Source organism: Zeugodacus cucurbitae, chromosome 4, assembly GCF_028554725.1.
Source record: "Zeugodacus cucurbitae isolate PBARC_wt_2022May chromosome 4, idZeuCucr1.2, whole genome shotgun sequence".
NCBI classification, from domain to species: Eukaryota; Metazoa; Arthropoda; class Insecta; order Diptera; family Tephritidae; genus Zeugodacus; species Zeugodacus cucurbitae.
The window spans coordinates 27,791,293-27,815,763 of record NC_071669.1 but is presented as its reverse complement, the minus strand read 5'-3'; the positions used below and the strand labels follow the sequence as shown (position 1 = coordinate 27,815,763).

The following is a 24,471-nucleotide window of genomic DNA, read 5'->3' as shown; positions in this document are numbered from 1 at the left end:
GGGAGCTAGTGGAATTTATGAACCGTTTTTAACCATTTTTGGTACGGAGACACACTATTAGAAGAAAAAGATTTCCTTTGAGTTATTTGGAAGTAGTCGTGGTTGTGAACCGATTTCACCATTTCCTTCACGTGTCATCAGGGTGTCAAGAAAATTCTATTATAATCCAGAAGTGGGCGGGGCCACACCCATTTTCCATTTTGTAGAAAAATGTCACTACAGCTTCCATCTGTCATTTCTTTTGTACAATTGATGGTTTCTGATGTTATTCGTTAGTGAGTTAACGCACTTTCAGTAAGTTTCAACATAACCTTTGTATGGGAGGTGGGCGTGGTTATTATCCGATTTCCAATATTCGTGGTGTATGATGGGGTACGTAAGGAAAACGACTGCAGAAAGTTTGGTTTATATAGCTTATAGGCGTGGCCCCGCCTCCTTCCCCAAAAAAATTACATCCAAATATGCACCTTCCTAGTGCGATCCTTTGTACCAAAATTCCTGAATCGATTTCACTCATTTTCGTCACCAATGTTTACTATGTATAATTGCTGCTTAAGTGCGAATATATGGGTCAAATTGTGTGTATCTTAATAAAAACATAGCAATAAATTACGAGAGTATAAAATGTTCGGTTGCACCCGAACTTAGCTTTTCCTTACTTGTTTCATATTTATTGTCATTAATAAGCGTTTTTGCTATTATTAAGAAATAAATGTGACTTTCATTCTAAAAAAAAAGTATTAGATCGAAGTATTTTAGAAGAAGCTTGGTAAATACCTCGAGGCACTTAATGGGAATTCATTTAAGCGCCTTTCCCGCTTAAGTGTCTCAAAAGTCTTGCATGTTAAGAAGGGTCACTATAGCGGAGATTACTAATTAATTCTAAGTAATTCTTTTAAAGAGGTTTTTTCTTCATATCTCGCAACCTATTAAAGCTATATAAAACCATGAAAATGGGTGAATTCGGAAAATAACCTTTGGTATGTATTTGACACCCCCATTTTACCAATGGAAATTTCCCATGTAACACAAATTTTCATTCCATCTGATTCGTCCACTTTACAACATATACATATCGAGAAACAATGGAGATAACGAAACAAACCTTTACACAAAGACTGCATTTGAAGTTTGGCAACACTCACTGAAAATTGTCGAAGGCGGACTATACATTTTTACGGCCACCGATATCGAACATGATGACCTCAATGTCAATGCATAATGTTTTACATAAATTGCCGGTATAATGATTTGCGTTATTCTAATGGATTTTGTGACGAATATATGTATGTTTCAAATGGTGTATTGTCATTATAAAATTACATAAATAAATTGTGAGCATCCGATTGGCACCATAAGAAGATCAAGTTCGAAAATGGGCAAAATCGGACCACTGCCACGCCCACAAAATGGCGAAAACCAAAAACACATAAAGTGTCATAACTAAGCCATAAATAAAGTTATAAAAATTTGGAATAGAGGATCGCACTAGGAAGGGGCATATTTGGATGTAATTTTTTTTGGGAAAGTGGGCGTGTCCCGCCCCCAAATCGATTATTTGTATATAAATCGCAAACCAATAAAGCTATATAAACCAAACTTTCTGCAGTCAGTTCTCTTACGTACCCCACCACACACCATGAAAATAGTTGAAATCGGATAATAACCACGCCCACCTCCCATACAAAGGTTAGGTTGAAACTTACTAAAAGTGAGTTAACTCAGTAACGAAAAACGCCAGAAACACTAAATTTTACATAAGAAATGGCAGATAGAAGCTGCACTCAGATTTTTTTACAAAATGGAAAATGGGCGTGGCATCGCCCACTTATGGGTCAAAAACCAAATCTCAGGAACTACTCGACCGATTTCAATGAAACTTGGTTTGTGATAGTTTTCTTACATCCCAATGATATGTTGTGAAAATTGGCCCAATCGCTTCACAACCACGCCTACTTCCTATATACCAGAACTTTGAAGACGATCTGAATCATTTACATTACAATAAATAAAGTAAGCACTAGTGAAGATATCGGTGTAGAACTTTCCACAAATACTACCTTCATAGTGTGGAAGCCCCATTCTAAAAATCGCCGAAATCGGACCATAGGTTTTCAAGGCCCCATATATCGAATACGAGGACCTCGGTGCTTCTAACCTAATATTATGGTTTCCAACTTTCAATGGACTTTATACAATATATGATGAATATGTGAGTCATATTGTGTATTATATAATATAAATAAAGTTAAATAAATAAATTGCGAGAGTATAAAATGTTCGGTTACACCCGAACTTAGCCTTTCCTTACTTGTTATTTATTTAAATTTAAAAATTGGTAACGGTTATTATTATGCAACATGCTGTACATTATGAAATTGGACCGATATGTAGGCGGAAATTCTCATTCTCACACAATGTAATCGCTTTTCATCATGATAATTTCGCTGCAACAATCAATGAGACAAATGTTCACCATTAATCTAAAATCAAAATCAACACGTTTCCTTTCGCGACAGACGGTCGCCGCTGACAATGAAACGGCAGTTGTTTTCACTCTAAACGGCCATTTTCACGTTCGCATCATTTTTTCTTTGATGCTAATTATGCAATAAGTATCAACTTGTAATGAATTTGAGATTGCAGAGGCTAAACATCTTTGTTATTTATTTTGATAGCTCACTTTTATGTTATTCTTTATTCCTAGTTTATTAGCTCCGTTCTGATAATAATATAAATTTAACTACATACATATATACAGATACACTTAGTGGATATACAATTTTTTTGCATTTATCATACTAGTGCAAACTTAATTATAATGCCGCATCTTGTATTCAGATATATGCGACAAAAACTCAATCTAAGAGACCATTATACAGTATACTCTCGAAAAGTAAATCGATTGGTATTTCGGGTAATTTACTTTTTCGAATAATTTACTTTTCCAAATATATACATAAATTATTATAATATTAAATGCATTTTTAAACTTAAAAAATTCATTCATTTATTTGCTTCAATAAAACATATGGATTTACATGAAAAACATATTTACATTTACATACATACATATGTATTTACTATGAAGAGAAAATCTTGAATATTCTTTTGTTTTTTTTTTCTTTTGCAATATATTTTCTGACCATTTTTGTACGACAATTCAAAAAGTCTGACACCTGATTTGCATCGTTTTCATTTTTAAACCAGTGGATGAAGTAGGAGAGTTTATTTACTAAAAAGACGCGATAAACAAGAGAGTAAGTGTTTTTGCAACATCTTAAAATACGCTGCTTGCTTCGTTTCGAATTTTTGATCACACTCCCTGAAAAGTAAATTAAAAAATTTACTTTTTCGAAGTGCTTGTGTAATCTTAAAGGTGATTAACTTTTCCGCGATTATTTACTTTCTGAGAATTTACTTTTCAAGAGTATACTGTATCATTATATATGCACATTGGGACAAGTTGAATTTCATGAAAATTTAACGATATTTTCCGTAAAAGTCAGTCATAGACACTGACACACTCAAATTCGGGTCCTAAAGATTTTAGATTTCACATCTCAAAGGCAAAGTTTTTTATTAATGGATTTTTATAGCTTATCGCTATATAGCTTTTCGCTCATCGTTGTGGGGGTGGCACTTTGCCAATTCCGCCTATGCTCTCAGAGTTTTATGAGATATTTCTGTTTTTACTGAAGTGTTAGGTGTTAGAAAATATCGCAAAATTTGTTTTATAATTAAACGATTTTAGTATAATTGTATCATTGACTTTCTATAACAATATTGGATATGAATGAATGTATGTACATTAATGCAATAATCGATTATTTTGTTTCATATATAATGATTAATTATGATTTTTAAATTTTTTGCTCAAAATAAAACTCACTTTTGGATTACATGTTTGTTATTAAGTTTTTTCGTACAATTTTTTCATAACCTTTTAGAATGACATGAAAATATTGGAATGACATCAAAATATCATGGACCGAATTTCATTGAAATTGGTCCTGAGATATGATTTTTGACTCATTTAGGCTGTGGTAAAATCATATCTTATATTTGATCCTTCAGCTATGTTCTAAAAGATTATTTATGATTTTTTACAAATTACTCAAAATTAATCATTAATCATTAATGATTATTTATGATTTTTTACAAATTACTCAAAATTAATCATTGACGGCGAAGAGAATCATAAAAATCAATATATAATCATTATTTTCTGATTTTTATAATAAGACTTATAATGATTACGGTCCCGCACTTCAATACTTGTTTGGCGGCCCATTTTGAATATATACAGTAGTTTTCCGAAATAACGAACACATTAACTGTCAGGCCTGTTCGCTATATCGAATATTTCGTTAATTCGACTACTCACTTAGAGGTATTTTTATCAATAACAAGTTTAGGAAAGGCTAAGTTCGGGTGCAACCGAACATTTTATACTCTCGCAATTTATTGAAGAAATTTGATTAAATTCAGCACAAAGTTGAATAGAATAACGAAAATCGTTACATATAGTATATGAGGGCTGAGGTATTTCCTGAACCGATTTCATTCATTTTCATCAGCAGGGTACACTATATCCAAGACTATACACTCACATAATTTTGCTAAGATATCACACATATTAACCAATACATATATGCGGAATAAAGCCCACCGTATTGAAAAACCTATAATTAGATACATATATGGGAGCTGGGGGAAGTTATTACCCGATTTTAACAAACAGAGACACACTTTTAGAATAAAACACTTTCCTCTGAATTATATTAAATTATCTGAGAGATTTACCATATTTTCGGTTAAAATTTACCCTTAGGCGCTGAGTTCAACATATTCGATATCTTGGGCCTTGAAAAATTATGGTTCGTTTTCGACAATTTTTTCTCAAGTGAAGCCAGAGATGATATGCACTATTTGTGTAAAGTTTTATTTCGCTATCTTCATTGGTTCCTTATGTATACTTTATAAAGTGAACGAATCAGATGGAATTCAAAATTGAGTTATATGGGAAGTAGGCATAGTTGTAAACCGATTTCGCCCATATTCCACCATTGTCATCAGGGTGTCAAGAAAATACTATATACCGAATTTGATTGAAATATGTCGAGTAGTTCTTGAGATATCGTTTTTGACCCATAAGTGGGCGACGCCACGCCCATTATACATTTTGTAAAAAATCTGAGTCCAGCTTCCTTCTGTCATTTCTTATGTAAAATTTGGTGTTTCTGACGTTTCTCGTTAGTGAGTTAATGTACTTTTAGTAATTTTCAACCTAACCTTTGTATGGGAGGTGGGGGTGGTTATTATACGATTTTTTTAATTTTTGTACTGTATAAGGAAACGGCTAAAAGAAACGACTGCAGAAAGTTTTGTTTATATAGCTTTATTGGTTTGCAAGATATATACAAAAAACCTATTTGGGGGCAGGGTCACGCCCATTTTTTCAAAAAAATTGCAATAAAATGTGCCCCTCCCTAATGAGATCCTATGTTCTAAATTTTTACTCAAGTTACAGCTTGCACGGACGGACAGACGGTCAGACGGACGGACGGACAGACAGACATCCGGATTTGAACTTTACTCGTCACCCTGATCACTTTGGTATATATAACCCTATATCTAACTCGTTTACTTTTATGACTTACAAACAACTGTTATGTCTTTGCAACTTTTGTTACGAGAGTATACAAATTTAATCATATGATTAATTATAGTTTTCATTTTTTAGTGATTAATTGCAATTAATAATCGTATGGACTTAATTAATCATATAATTCATTATTCGATTAATAAAACTTTTTCCCATCTCTAATTGTTACCAAGAACCAAAAAAATTTCGGAAGCAGTGATAGTAAATAAATAGAATTCGAAAAAGTTTGAATTCTCTCCCAAAGACTGACATTTCTTCAGGCGAGATTATTATTCTCATTCGCTTACAATTATTATATTTATGTTGGCGTAAGAGTATTCATCAAGAAATATTAGTCGGCATTTTCATTTCCAATAATGAACATAAAATAACGTAAAATAAATATTAATGGTACTCATTTAAAGTCGCAATTATATAAAAATGGTAAATTTGCAACATTGCAACACAAGTTAAATGAGCGCTCTTTGGCAACTGCGGCAATATTACCATAGGTCTGTCATTTTTTCATTTGTAGTTAATAAAAAAGCTAAAATGCCGAAAATCAGCAATAAACAAAATCTTTTGAAGTTATTGGAATTATCAGCATTAAACGATTTAATGATTGTTGAATTCTTTTGTGAGGACAATGGTATGTATTTAAATTAAATTGGTTTTATTTTAAATGACTACATTTTTTGTTTTGCAGAAGAGAAGAAACGTAAAGAAAATGAAATAATGGAGGACCTAATACATGTATTGGCTTTAGGCGAAGAATGCAGATACAGCGTACAATTTATTCAAAATAGTGTACCGAAATCCAGGGTATTTTTGAATGAAATTTTATGGGAACTTGATGAAAACCGATTCAAGAACATCACACGTGTCACTTGGAAAACTTTCGATGCTATTTTGGATCCGCAACTGGCAATTGTGTTGTATCGCTTAGGTTCTAGCGGTAAAGGAGCTACTCTTTCGAAGATTGCAGGTTTATTTGGAATCAGTGATGGTGGTATCATTCAGGTGAGAATTCGTCAGTTTTCCTCATAATACATTAACATGTTTTTATATTTTAGAATTTAACTGAACGCATATTTAATGCGCTGTTGAAATATAAGGACCAGTTTTTATTTTGGCCAAATACGGAAGAACGCAGAAAGCTCGTTTTAGAAACATCGACTGAGTTACCTAACTGCATAGGATACGTTGATGGTACCGAAATTCCATTGGCGGAAAAACCGTCACAGGACCCAGAAGCCTACTTCTCACGAAAGCATATTTACTCGGTTAAGGCACAAGCCGTGTGCGATCATCGATTACAAATAAGGCACTTGGTGTTAGGCTTTCCAGGTAGCGTTCATGATGCACGTATTTTTAATAACAGCGAATTGTCAATTGAAGCACGTAAATTTTTTGGAGAAGGTGAATGGATTGCAGGTGACAGTGCATATAAATTATCGAGTACTGTTATAACGCCATTAAGAGAAAATTCCAGAAATTTAACACTAAGCCAAAGGAATTTTTTTAACAAAACATTCAGTCAATATAGAAATCGAATTGAACATTGCTTTGGAATGCTAAAGGAAAGATTTGGTAGTTTAAAAGGCTTAAGGCTCCAAATAAAAAATGAAAAGTGTATGAGAAAAGTTAATAAATGGATTCTCTGTTGTGCATTGTTACACAATTTCATACTCCAACAAGATGATTATTTCGATTACCAACCTGACGAATCGGAGGAGCACAGTATTGACGAGTCGTTATGGGAATCAAATGCTCGTACCAATGAAGGGGAGATAAGGCGACGACAAATTTTTGAACTATTGTTTAATCAATAAAGATCTTAATTTAAAAATTCTTTTCTTATTTATTTTTTCAAATAAAATTCAATTTCTTAACATAAACAAGTAACATAAATTATTTGACTAGAAATAACTGATAATACAGATACAGTAAAAAAAGCAAGGTGGACCATATTCACTAAGTCACTATAAGTAAAACAAACCAACAAATATATTAATAAGGAAAAGTCAAAATGGAAAAAAATCTAATATTGGATACAGATGATTTCATTTTGGCAACTTATGAGCTATTCAAGCTTTTCAATCGTTCGTGTTCCAATCTGACTTTTTCCATTTCTACTTCCATTTCTTTCTCCAACCGTAATTTCTGCAATTGAAAATTGTTTTCCTCTTTCTCTTTTTCAAATTCAAATTTTTTCGTTTCTAGTTCTAACTTCTTATTTTGGATTTCGAAAAGTAAAGAAAATGGATTTTAACTGCTATGAGATCTTTTCATATTTCTTCTTGGTGTCGATGTTCATGCAAAATTAGCGGACGGACTAACTACTTCATCTGCAGAAGGATACATAATAACGGACGGACTGGGTAACGGACTCGAAGAACTTGTGTCGGGGTCTATCTCTGGGGTAATGTATTCTATATATGTATCGTCCAACGCTGACACCAACTCTGTTGATTGATAAATCGCTGGTGGCTGAACACTTATGCGACGTAGAAATATCACGTGCAGGTCGTCATAAAAAGGACATATTCTTTTTATGTATTCTTCCACACTATGAGGATCGCCACTTTCAAGCAAGCCTGCACCAGTCTGGCCTTTCCACTTGAGCGCAGATAAAAAAGTCGTTTTCAAATGCCTCATTTTAGTCCTCATTATGTCCCATTTAATATTCATTAAATTTGGAACTTTTTCGCCAATTTTGTTGTAAAACCTTTGGGCTGTTGGTTTCTAAAAGCAGATTGTAAAATGTTAAATGATGAAATGACCAAAAATATATCAATATTACCTCAAAATGGTCCGGATTCTCTTTTATTGCGTCCACTATATTTATCAAAAGGTCTTTCGTTTGGCTTTCAGACCAACGAAATGTGCCGTTTAGCCTTAATCTTTTTTTCTATTAAATAATCAAATGAATATTAATAATACAAGCAAATAATTAATTGTTACGAATTTACTTACCGCTTCCATTTCTTTTCAAACACCAAATATACGCTTCCAGCTGATTGTGAATGGCGCAAAATGCAATGGTTGCCATTGAAAACGGTCTCGCATATTTGCAAGATTGTCGTAAAATAAAATGCATGTAAAAATTAACAGCTGTTTTACGATATTACAATTATGCGATGTTGCCATACGTTTACGACGTTAAATGAGTACCACTATTAAAATTGACGATGTTGCAGATGAAGTTGTCATAGCAACCGGAAAAATTCTAATGCTATTCATAGTTTTGGCAGTTTGGCGCCAATTGGTAATGCCAAGTGAAGTCAGGTTTTTCTCCATCTGGTCCTTCCAACGGAGTGGAGATTTCCCTCATCCTCGGCTTCTACCAGCAGGGAATTGCATCGAACACTTTCAGACCTGGAGCCCTTTCGTCCATTCGAATGATATGACCTAACCAGCGTAGCCGCTGTCTTTTTATTCACTGAACTATATCTATAACACATACAGCTCATCATTCCATCGTCTGCGGTATTCCATAGTAGCACCAGTTGGCAAGAGCGATTCTGAGTTGGATTTCAAGACTGAAATTATTATTGGTGTTGGTGCCTAGGTCCAAGAAATTATCTACAACTTCAAAGTTATGACCGTCAACAGTGACGTGGGAGCCAATACGCGATTGCGCTGACTGTTTCTTTGATGTCAGGAGATATTTCGTCTTATCCTCATTCACCACCAGACCCATTTGCTCCGCTTCCTTACCCAGTCTGGAAAAAGCAGAACTAACGGCGCGGTTGTTACTTCCGTTGATATCAATTTCATCAGCTGTACACTCTTATAGAAGATTGTACCATCTCTATTTAGCTCTGCGGCAAGTATTATTTTCTCCAGCATCAGCTTAGAGAACTCACTCGTATGTGAGTCACCCTGTCTGAAACCTCGTTTGGAATCGAACGGCTCAGAGAGGTCGATCCTGACGGAGCTTTTGGTGTTGCTCAACGCAAGCTTACACAACCGTATTAGCTTTGCAGGGATACTAAATTCAGGCATAGCGGCATAGAGGCAACTCCTTTTCGTGCTGTTGAAAGCAGCTTTGAAACCGACAAAGAGACGGCATTTGTGAGGCGGCGGCCAGCACAGGGTGTGTGTCGATCCTCTTTTACGGGTATTTTCCAAGATTTGGCGCATGGTGAAGATATGGTCAGTTGTAAATTTTCCAGATCCAAAGCCACACTGCACAGTGGTTCCGCTATAGGCCAAAAATCAAAAAATCCATCGCACGATTTTTTGACAAAATGTATACCGATGTATTCTAAATTGTCCAAACTTCCTATTTGCAACCCGGGTTTCTAAAAAATCTAACGCTCCCACGATCCCCCGTTAGATTTATTTTATATTGTCTTTACCCGAGTCTTAAGGTAATAAAAGTGTTAAAGTTAGGTACGGAAAGTTGCAGATGTATTTGCAATCGTCAAAATAATAATGCCCTTTGAATTAACTATATTTAAGTTCAAATTCATCATAATTGGGCAAAGAAAGCATGGAAAGAAGGATAAATCGTCGTTATTTCAATCTGTGTACGGTTTACTAGAGGAGACATTTTAAGCCACTGCGAGACGTCAATCCTCGTCGTCATTTGGGGAGGTTTCATCATGGGGGCTGAATTTTCCGACTGTTGCGCCAAAGACACCTTCTTTACCCACCCTAGCGTTGAAATCGCCAAGCACAATTTTAACATCGTGGCGGGGGTAGCGCTCATAGGTAAGTTCTCTTATTTTGGGGCATGGGCGCAAGTCAGCGGTATGTTGAATAACCTGGCTTTGACGTGGATTGTGGCTGGACGTTCATCCACCGGAGTGAATGTCAGGTTCGGCGAATCAGTCTCTCTCCCACCACGAATTACACACCGAATTTTCGCTCCTTTATATGGCCGCGGTAGTAGATGTCACAAGGACCCACCTCCTTATGTCCTTGTCCCGTCCATCGCATTTCTTGGATGGCGGTGATGCCTTTGTTGTTGTTTCGTTTTTATTTAATTCACTTTATATCGTTAATATTGGTCACAATGTTCGATTTGTTAATGAAATTTAGTGCACATGTTTTCTTAACTATAAAGTGATTTATTGCTGAATATCAACGAAAATGGTCTGGACCCATGCATCTAAGATATAATTTCAACACCTCTGTTTGATTTCTCAGATTGATACATTAATTGGCATTTGTGCAAGCCATCACATTAAAATTAAGCGAAAATATGTCGATTTGCATTATGTCATATTTTGAATATATAAATTTATGTTATGTGGTTTGATTTCAATATAAATAACTCGAGCATGAAGTAAAACAATGTCATGAAACCTTGCTCTGTAGGAAACTGTAAAACCAGTCAGAATAAAATTGCGTTCACAACTATTTTCGTATTAAAATCGAGGTAGTAAGCAAATCATCGGAGCGCATTTTTATCAATATTGTTCATAGTTATGTCGGCATATTTTCAATTATAATGGGAAGGTACAAAACAACAACCAAAATTATACCAGATGATATCAATTAAACTAGACAGTTTTGTATCTGTTTTAAAGCACTACGAAATAGGTGTATTCCTGACCTAAATCTCGACAGTTTCGTCCTCTACGACTTTTTTTGAGAAACACAATCAGATACCTAGTTATTCGTATTTTTTGATACTAGCTTTAAGGAGCTTATTACAAGTTATTTTGACTACAAGGTATGTATAGTACACACATTTGTAGCATTTGCAGCTCTTTGATGTTGAAACTAAAGAAACTTAATTGAAAAGTGAAGATAAGCACACAACTTTATTTACGTTATAATTGATGTACAGACTTATGAACACATGCAAGGATAATTTGTGTGTTTAGTATTTATTTTAACTGTACCAAATAATTATTAATTAAAAGATTTCATTAAGTATAAGTAAATTTCTTAAGGGAATAATTCTCAATTATCTTTTACAAATAAAACTTAATAGAGCTTATTACAATAATAAATACAGTTTTAGCTAATTAATCCTCACTTCAATTTGAAAATAATTGTGGCATTTGTTTATTTTAATTTCAAAGCTAATATTTCAACAATTTAGAGAATCTCCAGGCATTGAAATCAAAAGTTCCATTGATTTGAACAAATTTTCAATTATTTTATTTAAAACAAGCAAGTATTCTTTCACTTTAATTTCGTTTTGAAAAATGCTCAGCTGCATTACTAGCTGAACAGCAATTCTTTACCGTTACATACATATTTTGCAATAGATAAGATACAAAACTGGAGCTAAGGGATCGTTAAGAGAAATGGTACATGGTAAACCTGAAATATGATCGGGCCTTGGCTGACCTGATTTTACCGCACTACCAAAACAGGTCCGAAAAACGGTTCAATGGCTAAGGCTTTAAGAAGGCGGCTGTTCGGTCACTCCTAACGACGCCGGAGACTGTCCCCGTCCTTACCGTGGGCAACTTTGGCAACACAGAATGTGGGATGCTTCCTTCTTTCATAATAGGTATATTAGTTTAAGTTTGGACGGTACAGGCTAGAAGATTTCGGAAGATTTAGAAATTTCAGGAATACAAGCAGCAGATCGTTCAACAAAACCCATAGAAGTAGATCTAATAGCGATGTATATGTATACATTTAAATATACACTGCGCGTCATCAGGATAGTGCCCCCCCAAAAAATTCTTTTCCAACATACTTTAAACAATTGCCTAAAAATAAGCTATAAAATCCTGATGACGCAATTTTCGTTTGCAAATTTTTGTACTGTTTTTTTTTTAATTCATTAAAATATTATAATGATTTGTATTGTGTCCTTTCATAGCTTATTTTGAGGCAAATTGTTTCAAGTATCTTTGAAAATTTTTTTAGCTCTAACCCAAATACTATGCATAATATTTGGTACACGATATATGTATTTAAATGATAATAAATTTAAAATGTAAATTTTTATTCTTTTTTTCGTTTACAATTTTTATTTACCATCTGTGTACATCTTCTTGAAAAGCATCGGCCAATATAACTTTGAGAGTTTTTACATCTCCGAGTGGTTTGAAACGACCTTATCTGAAAAGCAAGAATTTTATTAAAAGTAAAAAAGTTGATGTTACAATTGTATTATTGGTAATCCTTCCACGCTGTTCAGCACTTCCTAATGGAAATTTTATTGGCAATTTGGGCCAAAACCACCAGTAACTGCAAAGAAGTATATACATATATTATATAAAGTGTTAAATATGAATTCACAAAATCATACATAAATTCATATTCACTATGTACCAATATTATTTTCACGTATGTTTTTCAAATATTTGCAAGCATTTTTAACTTAAACACATTGGCCATGCATGGAGTTTTGTGAATACGTTTGAAATAAAGTTCTAATTCTTAACTCTTAAAACCTTATTTGTATTACTATTTCTGTCTCACTTTACCTTTCCACTTTGACTTTTTCATTATCATTTTAAATAAACACATATTTCCTTTTTTATTTGTTAATAATAGAAAGAAAATAACCGCGACGCGAATCTAATTGAATAAACAACGAAACTATTTGGCCGAAAAAATATAAATCTGAATTACAGAGAAGTCGCCGTCTTCTTTCTTTTCTATCAATCATGCTTTCGATGACCTACAGGTACGCAATTCAGTATTAATACAATCGTTTTTAGCAATCTGTTTACTGTAAAGCGGCAAATACACTTGCAGAGTTGTATGCATACTGGGTCGCACACTTAAGCGACTTAAGCGACAAGTTGTTCATACATCATTTCATTGCAATTTTTGAAGTGAACGGACATGGCATTAGAAGAGAAAATTATAGCGCTCCTTGTAATTTCGGTATGCGCTGAAAATGAGAAGTAAAAACAAGTAAGGAAGGGCGAAGTTCGGGTGTAACCGAACATTTTATACTCTCGCAATTTATTGATGTAATTTTATAAAGATAACACAAGTCGACCCATATATTTGGTATAAAGTTCAATAGAATAACGAAAATCATCATAAATAGTATATGGGGACTGAGGTAATTCCTAAACCGATTTCACTCGTTTTCACCACCAAGATACAATGTATCGAAGACTATACACTCACTTAATTTAATATTACTTATAATTAGGTATATGGGATCTGGGGGAAGTTATGACCCGATTTTTACCATTTCAGGTACAGAGAGAAACTGTACCTCTGCATTCAGAGGGAATGAATTACATAAAAATATCTGAGGGATTTACCTATATTTTCGGTGAAAAATTAACCTTAGGCACTGAGTTCTTCATGTTCGATATCAGGGGCCTTGAAAAGTCATGGTTCGATTTTGACAATTTTTGGTCGCTCACTTATGGACAAGTGATGTCACAGCTCAAATACAGTATTTGTGTAATGTTTTATTCCGCTATCTTCATTTGTTCCTAATGTATATATGTATTATAAAGTGAACGAATCAAAAGAATTCAAAATTGAGTTATATGGGAAGTAGACGTAGTTGTGAACCGATTTCGCCCATACTTCACCAGTGTCATCAGGGTGTCAAGAAAATATTACTAAATTAAATATTACTGACTTTTCAAGGTAAATCTCTAAATAAATTGCGAGAGTGTAAAATGTTCGGTTGCACCCGAACTTAGCCTTTCCTTACTTGTTATTTTTTGCATTTGTCCGGGTTTTCTTATCCATAAAGTTGTATTAAGATATCTAGATTGCAATTCAAATTATCGCTTGACCGAATGGCCGAATCGACAGACGGATGGACATTGCGACTAAAATTTGAAATATAAACCATCCTATCTTTTAAGTTGGACCAAACTGCAGGAATGTGCAAAATTTCATTAAAATCGGTTCAGTAGTTTAGGCGCCAATCCCGGACAAACAACGTGACATAAAATTTATATATATATAGATTTGTTTCGTTTATTTAGGATAGAGAGTGAATTTATTGATTTGTTATTTTAATTTTATGGCTTATTCATCTAGGAAAGAGAGTACCTTTAATTTGTATTACTATTTTAAGTTTATTTTTGCTTTTGATAAAATAATTTTCTACCATAATTTTTACGTCTGTCCGCTGGCCGATGTAAATATATATAATAAAATATTTATAAAGTGAATTGCCCTTAAGTGGGAAAGGGACGAAAATCATAATATAGAGGTTTCATGAAAAAAGTCCAAAGTTTCTCTTTGGCCGTATTCTCTACGCAATTGAAACCTCTTATCGTAGAATCATCCATATACAAAAATAGATTTTCACGATCTATGTGAAGCAATGGTGTTTTTGTGCACAATTATAAGTACAGTGATCCCCGCTTTCCCGCTTAATCGACAATATTTTGCGACATCGTTATTCCCCGCTTAAGAGTCTCCACTTAAGTGGAAATACAAAATTGTTCGAATTTTCCCCTTTTAAAGCGTCTTCTAATATTTTGGACATTGAATGCGCTGAGTATTGTCAAAAGGAAATCATATATGTACATAGTTTTGTGATGTTATTTATTGTTATTAATAGGTATTTTTGTTATTAATAAGAAATAAATGTGACTTCCATTCTAAAAGAAAAAATATTAGATCGAAGCAAAGGGGCACTAAAGCAGGAACACAGTTTATTGCAAATTGACAATAGAAGTGTCTCCCCATTACTTATACGCAGTGGCGTTCAATTTCGGCTTCATATCAAGAAGCAACAGATAGACGAAAATGAAACAACAAAACAAAGCTAGCAGAGCTGCACAGCTGCCATATTTAAAATATTTTGTAAATAGATGTTACTCTAATTCAGAAATATACGCTCAAAGAGCATGCAATATATATTTAAATTGATCGAACTGCCTTACCTACAATCAAAAGGAGAGCGCGCATACTCAAGTTCACCTTCAGTCTACCTTGCTGAGTAAAAGGTTTAAGGAAAAATTAGAAATCCATTTTAGTAGACCGCATCGCTCTTAGTAGTCGCCTCGGATGTAGACCGGCTAGGTAAATAAAGATTACACGTTATCATTAACTGGAGTGGAAATGCAGTGAAAGTAAAAACATTGACAAACTACTCTCAGTGGGCCAAGAATAGCCTACTTTGTATGCGACTAAAGTCAGTGGATTTGTGGTATTAAGGAAGATGGTTGGTTGCCCACTGACTGTAAATTGGTCACTGTATCAGTGGTAAATCCGTGAATAAATATCTGCCGTCTTAGCGTTGTCTTAGCTTCTTCTTAAACGTAAAACTTTTCGAATGTGTCTCCTTGTTTTATGTACATTTTATTATATCACAAGTCTTAAAAACAAAAAAATTGGGAAAAAACTTGAAATGGTAAAATATTGGCATAACCCATTAATTGTATTTTATTATGGAGAAAGTATACAAGTTGGACAGAGTAAAATAGTTTTTAGTTCGCCTAAGGCTTGTTTGTGAGACTAAAAACTATCGAGTTAAACATGTCAATATGACCAACATGACAAGATGATTTGAAATTCGGATTTCGATCTGCCTGTCTGTCTGTGCATATAATCGATGACTTGAGTAGATATCTTAATGAAATTTGGTACGCATGTTTATTGGTCCCTGAGCTATATAAACCAAACTTACACCCAACTCCTTATAAATATAATGTTGAAAACTACTAAAAGTGATTAAGGGTCAAATTAAAGTAAAGAACAAATAGAACAATTTCAATCGTGTTTTTTGTGTTATGACACTATTCATGTAAATGAGCGATATATAGGAATGTATACATTTATGTATACAACAATAAGCGCTAATTGGAAGTCCCAAGTGCAGCCAGGTACTGGTCGACTTCCACCAACGGGTACAGAATACTTTCAAAGCTGGAGTGTTTTCGACCATTCGGATGACATGATCTAACCAGAATAGCTCCTGTCTTTTTATTCGCTTAGCTATGCCAACTCATACAGCTCATCATTCCATCGTCTGCGGTATTCGTCGTTGCAAATGTTTAAGGGACAGTAAAGCTTCCGCAAAACCTTTCTCTCGAAAACTCGTAGTGCCGTCTCATCGGATGTTGACATCGTCCACGCTTCTGCACCATAAAGAATGACGGAAATGATGAGAGACTTGTTGAGTGTGGTTTTTGTTCGTCGAAAGAGGACTTTACTTTTCAATTGCCTACTCAACCCATATTAGCATATGCATAGCAAGAGTGACTCTGCGTTGGACTTCAAGGCTGACATTGTTATCCATTGGTTTCCAGATGGATGAAATCATCAACAACTTCAAAGTTGTAGAAGAAATTATGTAGCAATATCCGATACTATTGATGGTTTCAACACAAACTATCGAAAACATCGAATTGGCCGACTAAGATAGTTTTGCAGGGTATATGTTTGTAAAATTTCATTCAAATATCTTTGGTATTCTTCCCTGATATTCATTGTAGAGTTTACGCATCACGAGACATATCGATGTAGTTAAAATATTAGGAGTGATACAAAATATTGACCGATGCAAGCAAATTTGGTACCTCTTTATATCGCTATGGAGGGATGTTATGCAAAAATGTTATGTTTTTTGTAATTTTTTGTATCAGTTACCCTTTTAAAGGTTTTTAATTATAAGGGTTTAATTCGTTTAATCTGGAACTAGTTAGTAAGTTATCTTTAGAAAAATATATGTATATGTATAAACAGTTATTTTCTGAATAACAATACATCATTTGTGACTTTCCGGTTGGGTTTTTAACGTTTATTTCGATCAATATGTGTGATACTTTAATAATATAATTTAAATATACAGTTGATCTCCTTTTTACACGGTTTTTTTTGCACGGTTTTTTTTTACACGGTGTTTTTGAACACTTCCCAGTTACCATTTTTACACGGTTTTATTTTTTTTACACGGATTTTTTATTTTAATTGTATACTTTTTTGCAATAAAATCTAAATTCCATCCGTCAATACGTCACAAATCCATTGCTGTTAATAGAATTTAATAAATTCTAAATAAAATTAATTTAAAATTAAACTAAAAAATACAAATCTTAGATTCGAAAGCCAGTGAAAAGGATGCAACAAATTCAATACGTAAACAAATAAATGAAGCTGTATGAAGAGTAAGAAAAAAGAAGACACAGCGATTAATGACGGAACTTTGAAAATTATTATTTTTTTACCATTCCCAGAATAGTTGTTGTTTGTTCCTTCTAACAGTAATATGGACATACATATAATACCAGAAAAGTCTATAACAACAACAACAACAGTGAAAATTGTCATTGTACGAATAGATAAAATTTCATGTAAAATTAGATCTTTTTTACACGTTTGCTATTTTTTGCACGATTTTTTTCTTAAATTGGTCCCAATAGTGAGTTTTATATAAAAATTTGATTTTTTTTTGCACGGTTTTTTTTACACGAGTAATTTACTGTCCCAGTTAACCGTGCAAAAAGGAGATCAACTGTATATGTTTTATTGATGAATGTAAACTAGATATTGGCAGAAGTAAGAGAATGTTTACAAAATTATGAAAGATATCAAAATAAAACTCTATAATAAATTAACACAGATATGTGATCCAGAAATCAGGTTAATGAATTCAAATCTTTATTTACCTTGGTTGGATTTAGATGACAAAGGTGCATAATTTGATATGTCATACTTAATAAAATTTAGTATTCATCATATGTATTTACATAAGTATATGTATATGTACATACACAGCTTTTCTTTTTCACTTTTTGATCACTTTTTATTTAAATTGTTAAATTTTTTAAAATATACCAAGGTTATAAAATTTATCATTCGCACAATAATATCGTCCACGTTCACTTTAAAATTTGCACTTTGCTTAACAATCAAATTCATTCACCTCATCTGTACCCATTTTCCGACCGCTGGGAGAACTCTGCAAAAGTTTCGGTTGTGCAAGTAAAGTTCCCCTGCTGCGTTTATTGTTGAATTTCGCAAGCTATATAGTATTAATTAAATAGTTACGTCCAACGCATCGACACTAGTGCATGGACATTTCATACAACCCCGCTGCAGAATTAAAGCTGAAAGCGTCGCAAATTTACGCTTAGGGATTTAATGAGCTAAACTATTTTGCAGTGATGTCTGGAGCGTGTTGCAACGTTAAATGGTTTCCGTAATCCGGTTCGTATTTTGAATTTTTGCTTTGCCTTCATGTATATTGAAATAGTCTTAGGGTACCTGCAGAGGGAACGCTCATGGCCGTGCCGAGCGCAACGCTGATGAATGCGAGAAAAAAAGCTTCAAAGCTATGCACATACGATTTCATACGAAATTGCACAGACAGCGCAGAGTGGAAGCTGACCGAAGATGAGCGTAAAGCTGATCAGCGTGAGAAAAACAGCTTTGAAGCGTCTTTCCGCGCCGAAATGCGCTGAAACGTATTTATTCACTTGACTGAAGTGATTATATGCTATTTATGTATATTAATTTAATTATATTTTTAATTTTAATTAAAAATAAAAAATAATTAACTTAATATATTATTTCTTAATATATTTAATTTGTAATTATATAGTATTTATTACCATATATATCTGTAAATATTAACAAGTAAGGAAGCGCTAAGTTCGGGTGTAACCGAACATTTGATACTCTCGCAATTTATTTATATAATTTTATTAATATAACACAAAATTTGACCCACATATTCGTCATATATATGGTATAAAGTCCATTGAAAGTTGGAAACCCTAATATTATATGGTGGAAATTAGGTGAAGTTATGACCCGTATTTTATATTTACAATTTCCGAAAGCTTAGCCGCTGGTACCTCATCTTCCATGAAGTGTCCAAAAAAAGGTTCTTGCCATGGGCATCATAACTAATTATTGGTTCATCCAAATCAACAAAACAGAAATATTTGTTGTTAATGAACGAAGGAAATAAGAAAAGATTACAAACCGAATTTTTGATAGATTTTGAACAAAAAAACTAACTTTTGTGGTAATTCACCAAATGGTCCAAATATGCGTGATTCCTGTAATTGAACAAACTTTTCATTTAAACGGGATTCTGTTAATTGATTCCCCAGTTAATTGAACGAAAATTTGTGTAAATTTCGATGTGCAATTAAGCGAAAAGTACTGTATTGGAAAGTAAACTATTCAGATCGTCTTTAAAGTTCTGGTATATAGGAAGTAGGCGTGGTTGTGAAGCGATTTAGACTATTTTCGCAAGATATAATTGGGGATATAATTGGGATGCAAGAGAAATATTACAAACCGAATTTCATTGAAATGGGTTGAGTAGTTTCGGAGATATAGTTTTTGACCCATAAGTGGGCGGAACCACGCCCATTTTAAATTTTGTATACCATTTTGAGGGAATTTCAGGAGGATGGGATCATGTGTAGAAGTTCAAGTAAGTGAGGAAAGTTTTTATTTAGTTTCATTCACTTGGGAGTGGTCAGAAACGATTCTTCTCCACACGATTCAAGCAGCTCACGACTTCCGGTTTTAGACCAAGTTTTCTCTGGGTAGCCAACATACAGCCGTTTGGAGGCGAGCTAAAGTGAGAAGGCGAACTCGCTTTTGCGGTTGTGCGTAGGGTTTGGGTCCCACCACATAAAAACGAAGTACCAATGAAAAATCGAAGAAGAAAGCCTCGGATGAGACACCCCCTTTTGATAACGACCCCTGCAAACGTTTTAAGGATACTGATTTAAGGGCATGCACCTGGAATGTCCGGACCCTTAATTGGAAAGGTGCCTCTGCCCAGCTGGTTGATTTCCTCATACGACTAAAGGCTGATATCACCGCCATCCAAGAAGTCCGATGGACGGGACAAGGACGGAAGAAGGTGGGCCCTTGTGACATCTACTACAGCGGCCATATAAAGGAGCGCAAATTTGGTGTTGGATTTGTGGTGAGAGAGAGACTCCGTCGCCGAGTCCTGGCATTCACCCCGGTGGATGAACGTCTAGCCACAATCCACATAAAAGCGACGTTCTTCAACATATCGCACCTTCTTCTTCTAGAACGCACCTATGAGCGCTGCCCCCGCCACGATGTCAAAATCGTGCTTGGCGACTTACCTTGGCCTACCTCGCAACGTTGCAAACGACCACAACATGTGCGGGATGGGATAGATACCGAGAGCTGAAGAGGGAAGCGAGACGCATCTGCAGACAAAAAAAGAAAGACTCCGAAATGCGTGAGTACGAAGAGCTTGAAAAGCTGGCAGACAGAGGTAATGCTCGAAAATTTTATGAAAAAATGAAGCGACTTAACGAAGATTTCAAGACCGGAGCATCCTCATGTAGAGACCAAGGTGGTAATCTGGTTACCGATGTCCAGGGCGTACTGGGATTATGGAGGGAACACTTCACCGACCTGCTGAATGGCAGTGAAAGTACAACACCAGGAGATGGCGAACCCGATCCCCAATCGATGGAACAGATGTTCCATTACCCGACCATGAAGAAATTCAAATAGCAATTACCCGCTTGAAGAACAACAAAGCGGCGGGGGCCGATAGATTACCGTGAGATAAGCCTCCTAAGTATCGCATACAAGGTTCTATCGAGCGTACTGTGTGAAAGACTAAAGCCCACCGTAAACAATCTGATAGGACCTTACCAGTGTGGCTTTAGACCTGGAAAATCGACAACTGACCAAATATTCACCATGCGCCAAATCTTGGAGAAGACCCGTGAAAAGAGGATCGACACACACCACCTTTTTGTCGATTTCAAAGCTGCTTTCGACAGCACGAAAAGCAGCTGCCTTTATGCCGCGATGTCTGAATTTGGTATCACCGCAAAACTAATACGGCTGTGCAAGTTGACGCTGAGCAACACCAAAAGCTCCGTCATGATTGGGAAGGACCTCTCCGAGCCGTTCGATACCAAACGAGGTTTCAGACAAGGTGACTCACTATCGTGCGCTTTCTTTAACTTGATGCTGGAAAAAATAATACGAGCTGCAGAACTAAATAGAGAAGGTACAATCTTCTATAAGAGTGTAGAGCTGCTGGCGTACGCCGATGATATTGATATCAACGGAAGCAACAACCGCGCCATTTGTTCTGCTTTTTCCCGCGTGGATAAGGAGGCGAAGCGAATGGGTCTGGAGGTGGATGAGGACAAGACGAAATATCTCCTGTCATCAAGCAAACAGTCGGCGCACTCGCGTCTTGGCTCCCACGTCACTGTCATAACTTCGAAGTCGTAGATAATTTCGTATACCTGGGAAGCAGTATCAATAATACCAACAATGTCAGCCTCGAAATCCAGCGCAGAATCACTCTTGCCAACAGGTGCTACTTTGGACTGAGTAGGCAATTGAACAGTAAAGTCCTCACTCGACGAACAAAAATCAAACTCAACAAGTCACTTATCATTCCCGTCCTGCTTTATGGTGCAGAAGCTTGGACGATGTCAACATCAGATGAGACGACACTAGGAGTTTTCGAGAGGAAAATTTTGCGCAAAATTTATGGTCCTCGGAACATTGGCAACGGCGAATACCGCAGACGATGGAACGATGAGCTGTACGAGTTATACGACGACACTGACATAGTTCAGCGAATAAAAAGACAGCGGCTACGCTGGCTAGGTCATGTTGTCCGAATGGACGAAAACTCTCCAGCTCTGAAAGTGTTCGATGCAGTACCCGCCGGAGGAAGCTGAGGAAGGGGAAGGCCTCCACTCCGTTGGAGGGACCAGGTGGAGAACGACCTGGTTACATTTGGGATCTTCAACTGGCGCCGAACTGCGAAGGAAAGATACGAGTGGCGCGCTCTCATTGATTCGGCTATAACCGGCTAAACGGTTCAACGCCAATCACATACATACCATTTCGAGTACAGCTCTTCTGCACCATCTTTATAATGAAATTTAAGGTTTCTGTTGGTTTTCCTTACTGAATTAAAGCATTTTTAGTAGTTTTCAACATAACCTTTGTATGGGAGGTGGGCGTGGTTATAATCTCCTCCATTTTTGGACTATATAAGGAAATGCCTGAAAAAACGATTCCTGAAAAAACGATTCCTGAAAATTTTGTTAATATAGCTTTAGTAGTTTTCGAGATATGTGCAAAAAAAAACTTAGTAAAGGTCGGGGCTAGGCCCACTTTCCCAAAAAAATTACATCCAAATATGCCCCTTCCTAGAGCAATCGTTTGTACCAAATTTTACTTTCATAGCTTTTTTATGGATTAGTTATAGCTCTTTATGTGTTTTCGGTTATCGCCATTTTGTGGGCCGATTCCGGCCAGCTTCGAACTTAACCTTTTTATGGTGCCAAGGAACACGTGTTAAAAGTTTCATTAAGATACCTCAATTTTTACTCAAGTTACAGCTTGCACGGACGGATAGACAGTCATCCATTTTAGGTACCGCAGAGTGGATGCGAGAGTTTAGCGCTGTATCTAACGAGTAAATTGTTATTATGGAAGTACATGCCTACTTTTGTTTTTTATACTCTCGCAACAAAAGTTGCTAAGAGAGTATTATAATTAATTATTATTGTCCACATAATGGCTCTTTGTAAGTCCTAAAACTAAACGAGTTAGAAATAAGGTTATATATACCAAAGTGATCAGTTTGACTAGCAGATTTGAGAGCCGATCTTGATGAAACAATAGTATTCATATCTCTTGGTACCATAAGAAGGTTGCTTTCGGTAATTGACGAGTTTTTTGGGAAAGTAGGCCCGCCCCTACTACGTTTTTGTACATATCTCGTAAACTACTAAAGCTATATCAACCAAACTCTCAAGAGTCGTTTAATTTAGGTACATCCTTATACAGTCTAAATGGAGGAAATCGGATTGTAACCAAGCCCACCACCCATACAAAGGTTATGTTAAAAATTATTAAAAATGCTTTAATTCGGTAAGGAAAAACATTAGAAACCTTAAATTTCCTTTTAAAGATGGTACAGAAGGGCTACACTCAAATTGGTATACAAAATTTTAGATGGGCGTGGGTGGCTCCTCTCACTTATGGGTTAAAAACCATATCTCAGAAACTTCTCTACAAATTTCAATGAAAATCGGTTGATAATATTTATCTGGCATTCAATTATATGTTATGAAAATACGCCAAATCGGTTCACAAACACGCATACTTCCCATATACTAGAACTTTGAAGTCGATCTGAATCATTTACTTTATAATACATACAGTAAGCACTAATGAAGATGTCGGAACAGAACTTTGCACAATTACTGCATTGATAGTGTGGAATCGGCCTACTAACAATCGCCAATCATAAGTTTTGAAACCCCCATATATCGAACATGAGGACCGCAGTGCTTCTAATAAGTTTTTTTACCGAAAATATATGTAGGTAATACTACATTACGTAATACTACGACATTGAAAACATATTGAAAACACAATTTGTGGATTGTGGAACCAAAGTCGTTCTGACCGACATCATGTGTTTTCGATGCGTTTTCATTGACAGTTCACAAATTTATTTATTTGTTTTAATTTGCTTATAATTATTATTAATTATCGTGTTTTATAGAATCGAAAATCCAGATAAATATCGTGCGCAACGATGTTTTTCAAGAGAGTTGATAGAGGCCAAGGTGCTGGGCCTTGCAAAAAATAGTATAGAAGAGTTGAAAAAACAGATTATTTTAATGGCTATTTTTTCAGGGCCCGTGTAGAGTACACACCTTATTTTGCCACAATTCAATTCGGAACGCTTCCTCCCTCTCACCACAATATGTACTATTGTTTTTTCTCCATTCTTTTGAAAATGCAAACAAATATTAACTGATAACTTGTGGAGGGCAAAATATGTATTCCAATTATATCGACTAAACATGAGCAGACATCGATTATAATAAGTGGAATGTAAGTTTTCAAGAAGTTTTCTGCGACAGATTTTGCATGGATGAAAACACAAGTTTTAGAACGAAAACCCA

The 24,471-nt window shown here is 35.2% G+C and overlaps 1 protein-coding gene across 1 annotated transcript; it reads left to right on the top strand.

The window, feature by feature from the left end:
- Positions 1–6,199: 6,199 nt before the first annotated feature.
- On the top strand, positions 6,200–7,479 carry LOC128921451 (uncharacterized). The gene is made up of 3 exons (XM_054229186.1): positions 6,200–6,296; positions 6,354–6,667; positions 6,721–7,479. The coding sequence occupies exons 1-3, from the start codon at positions 6,200–6,202 to the stop codon at positions 7,477–7,479; spliced, it is 1,170 nt and encodes a 389-aa protein (XP_054085161.1).
- Positions 7,480–24,471: the final 16,992 nt, after the last annotated feature.

Bases quoted from the DNA above. Each gene is read 5' to 3' on its own strand.
- LOC128921451 (XM_054229186.1), top strand. From the start codon at position 6,200: ATGCCGAAAATCAGCAATAAACAAAATCTTTTGAAGTTATTGGAATTA. The intron at 6,297-6,353 runs GTATGTATTTAA...TTTGTTTTGCAG, and splicing joins ATTCTTTTGTGAGGACAATG to AAGAGAAGAAACGTAAAGAA. The intron at 6,668-6,720 runs GTGAGAATTCGT...TTTATATTTTAG, and splicing joins GTGATGGTGGTATCATTCAG to AATTTAACTGAACGCATATT.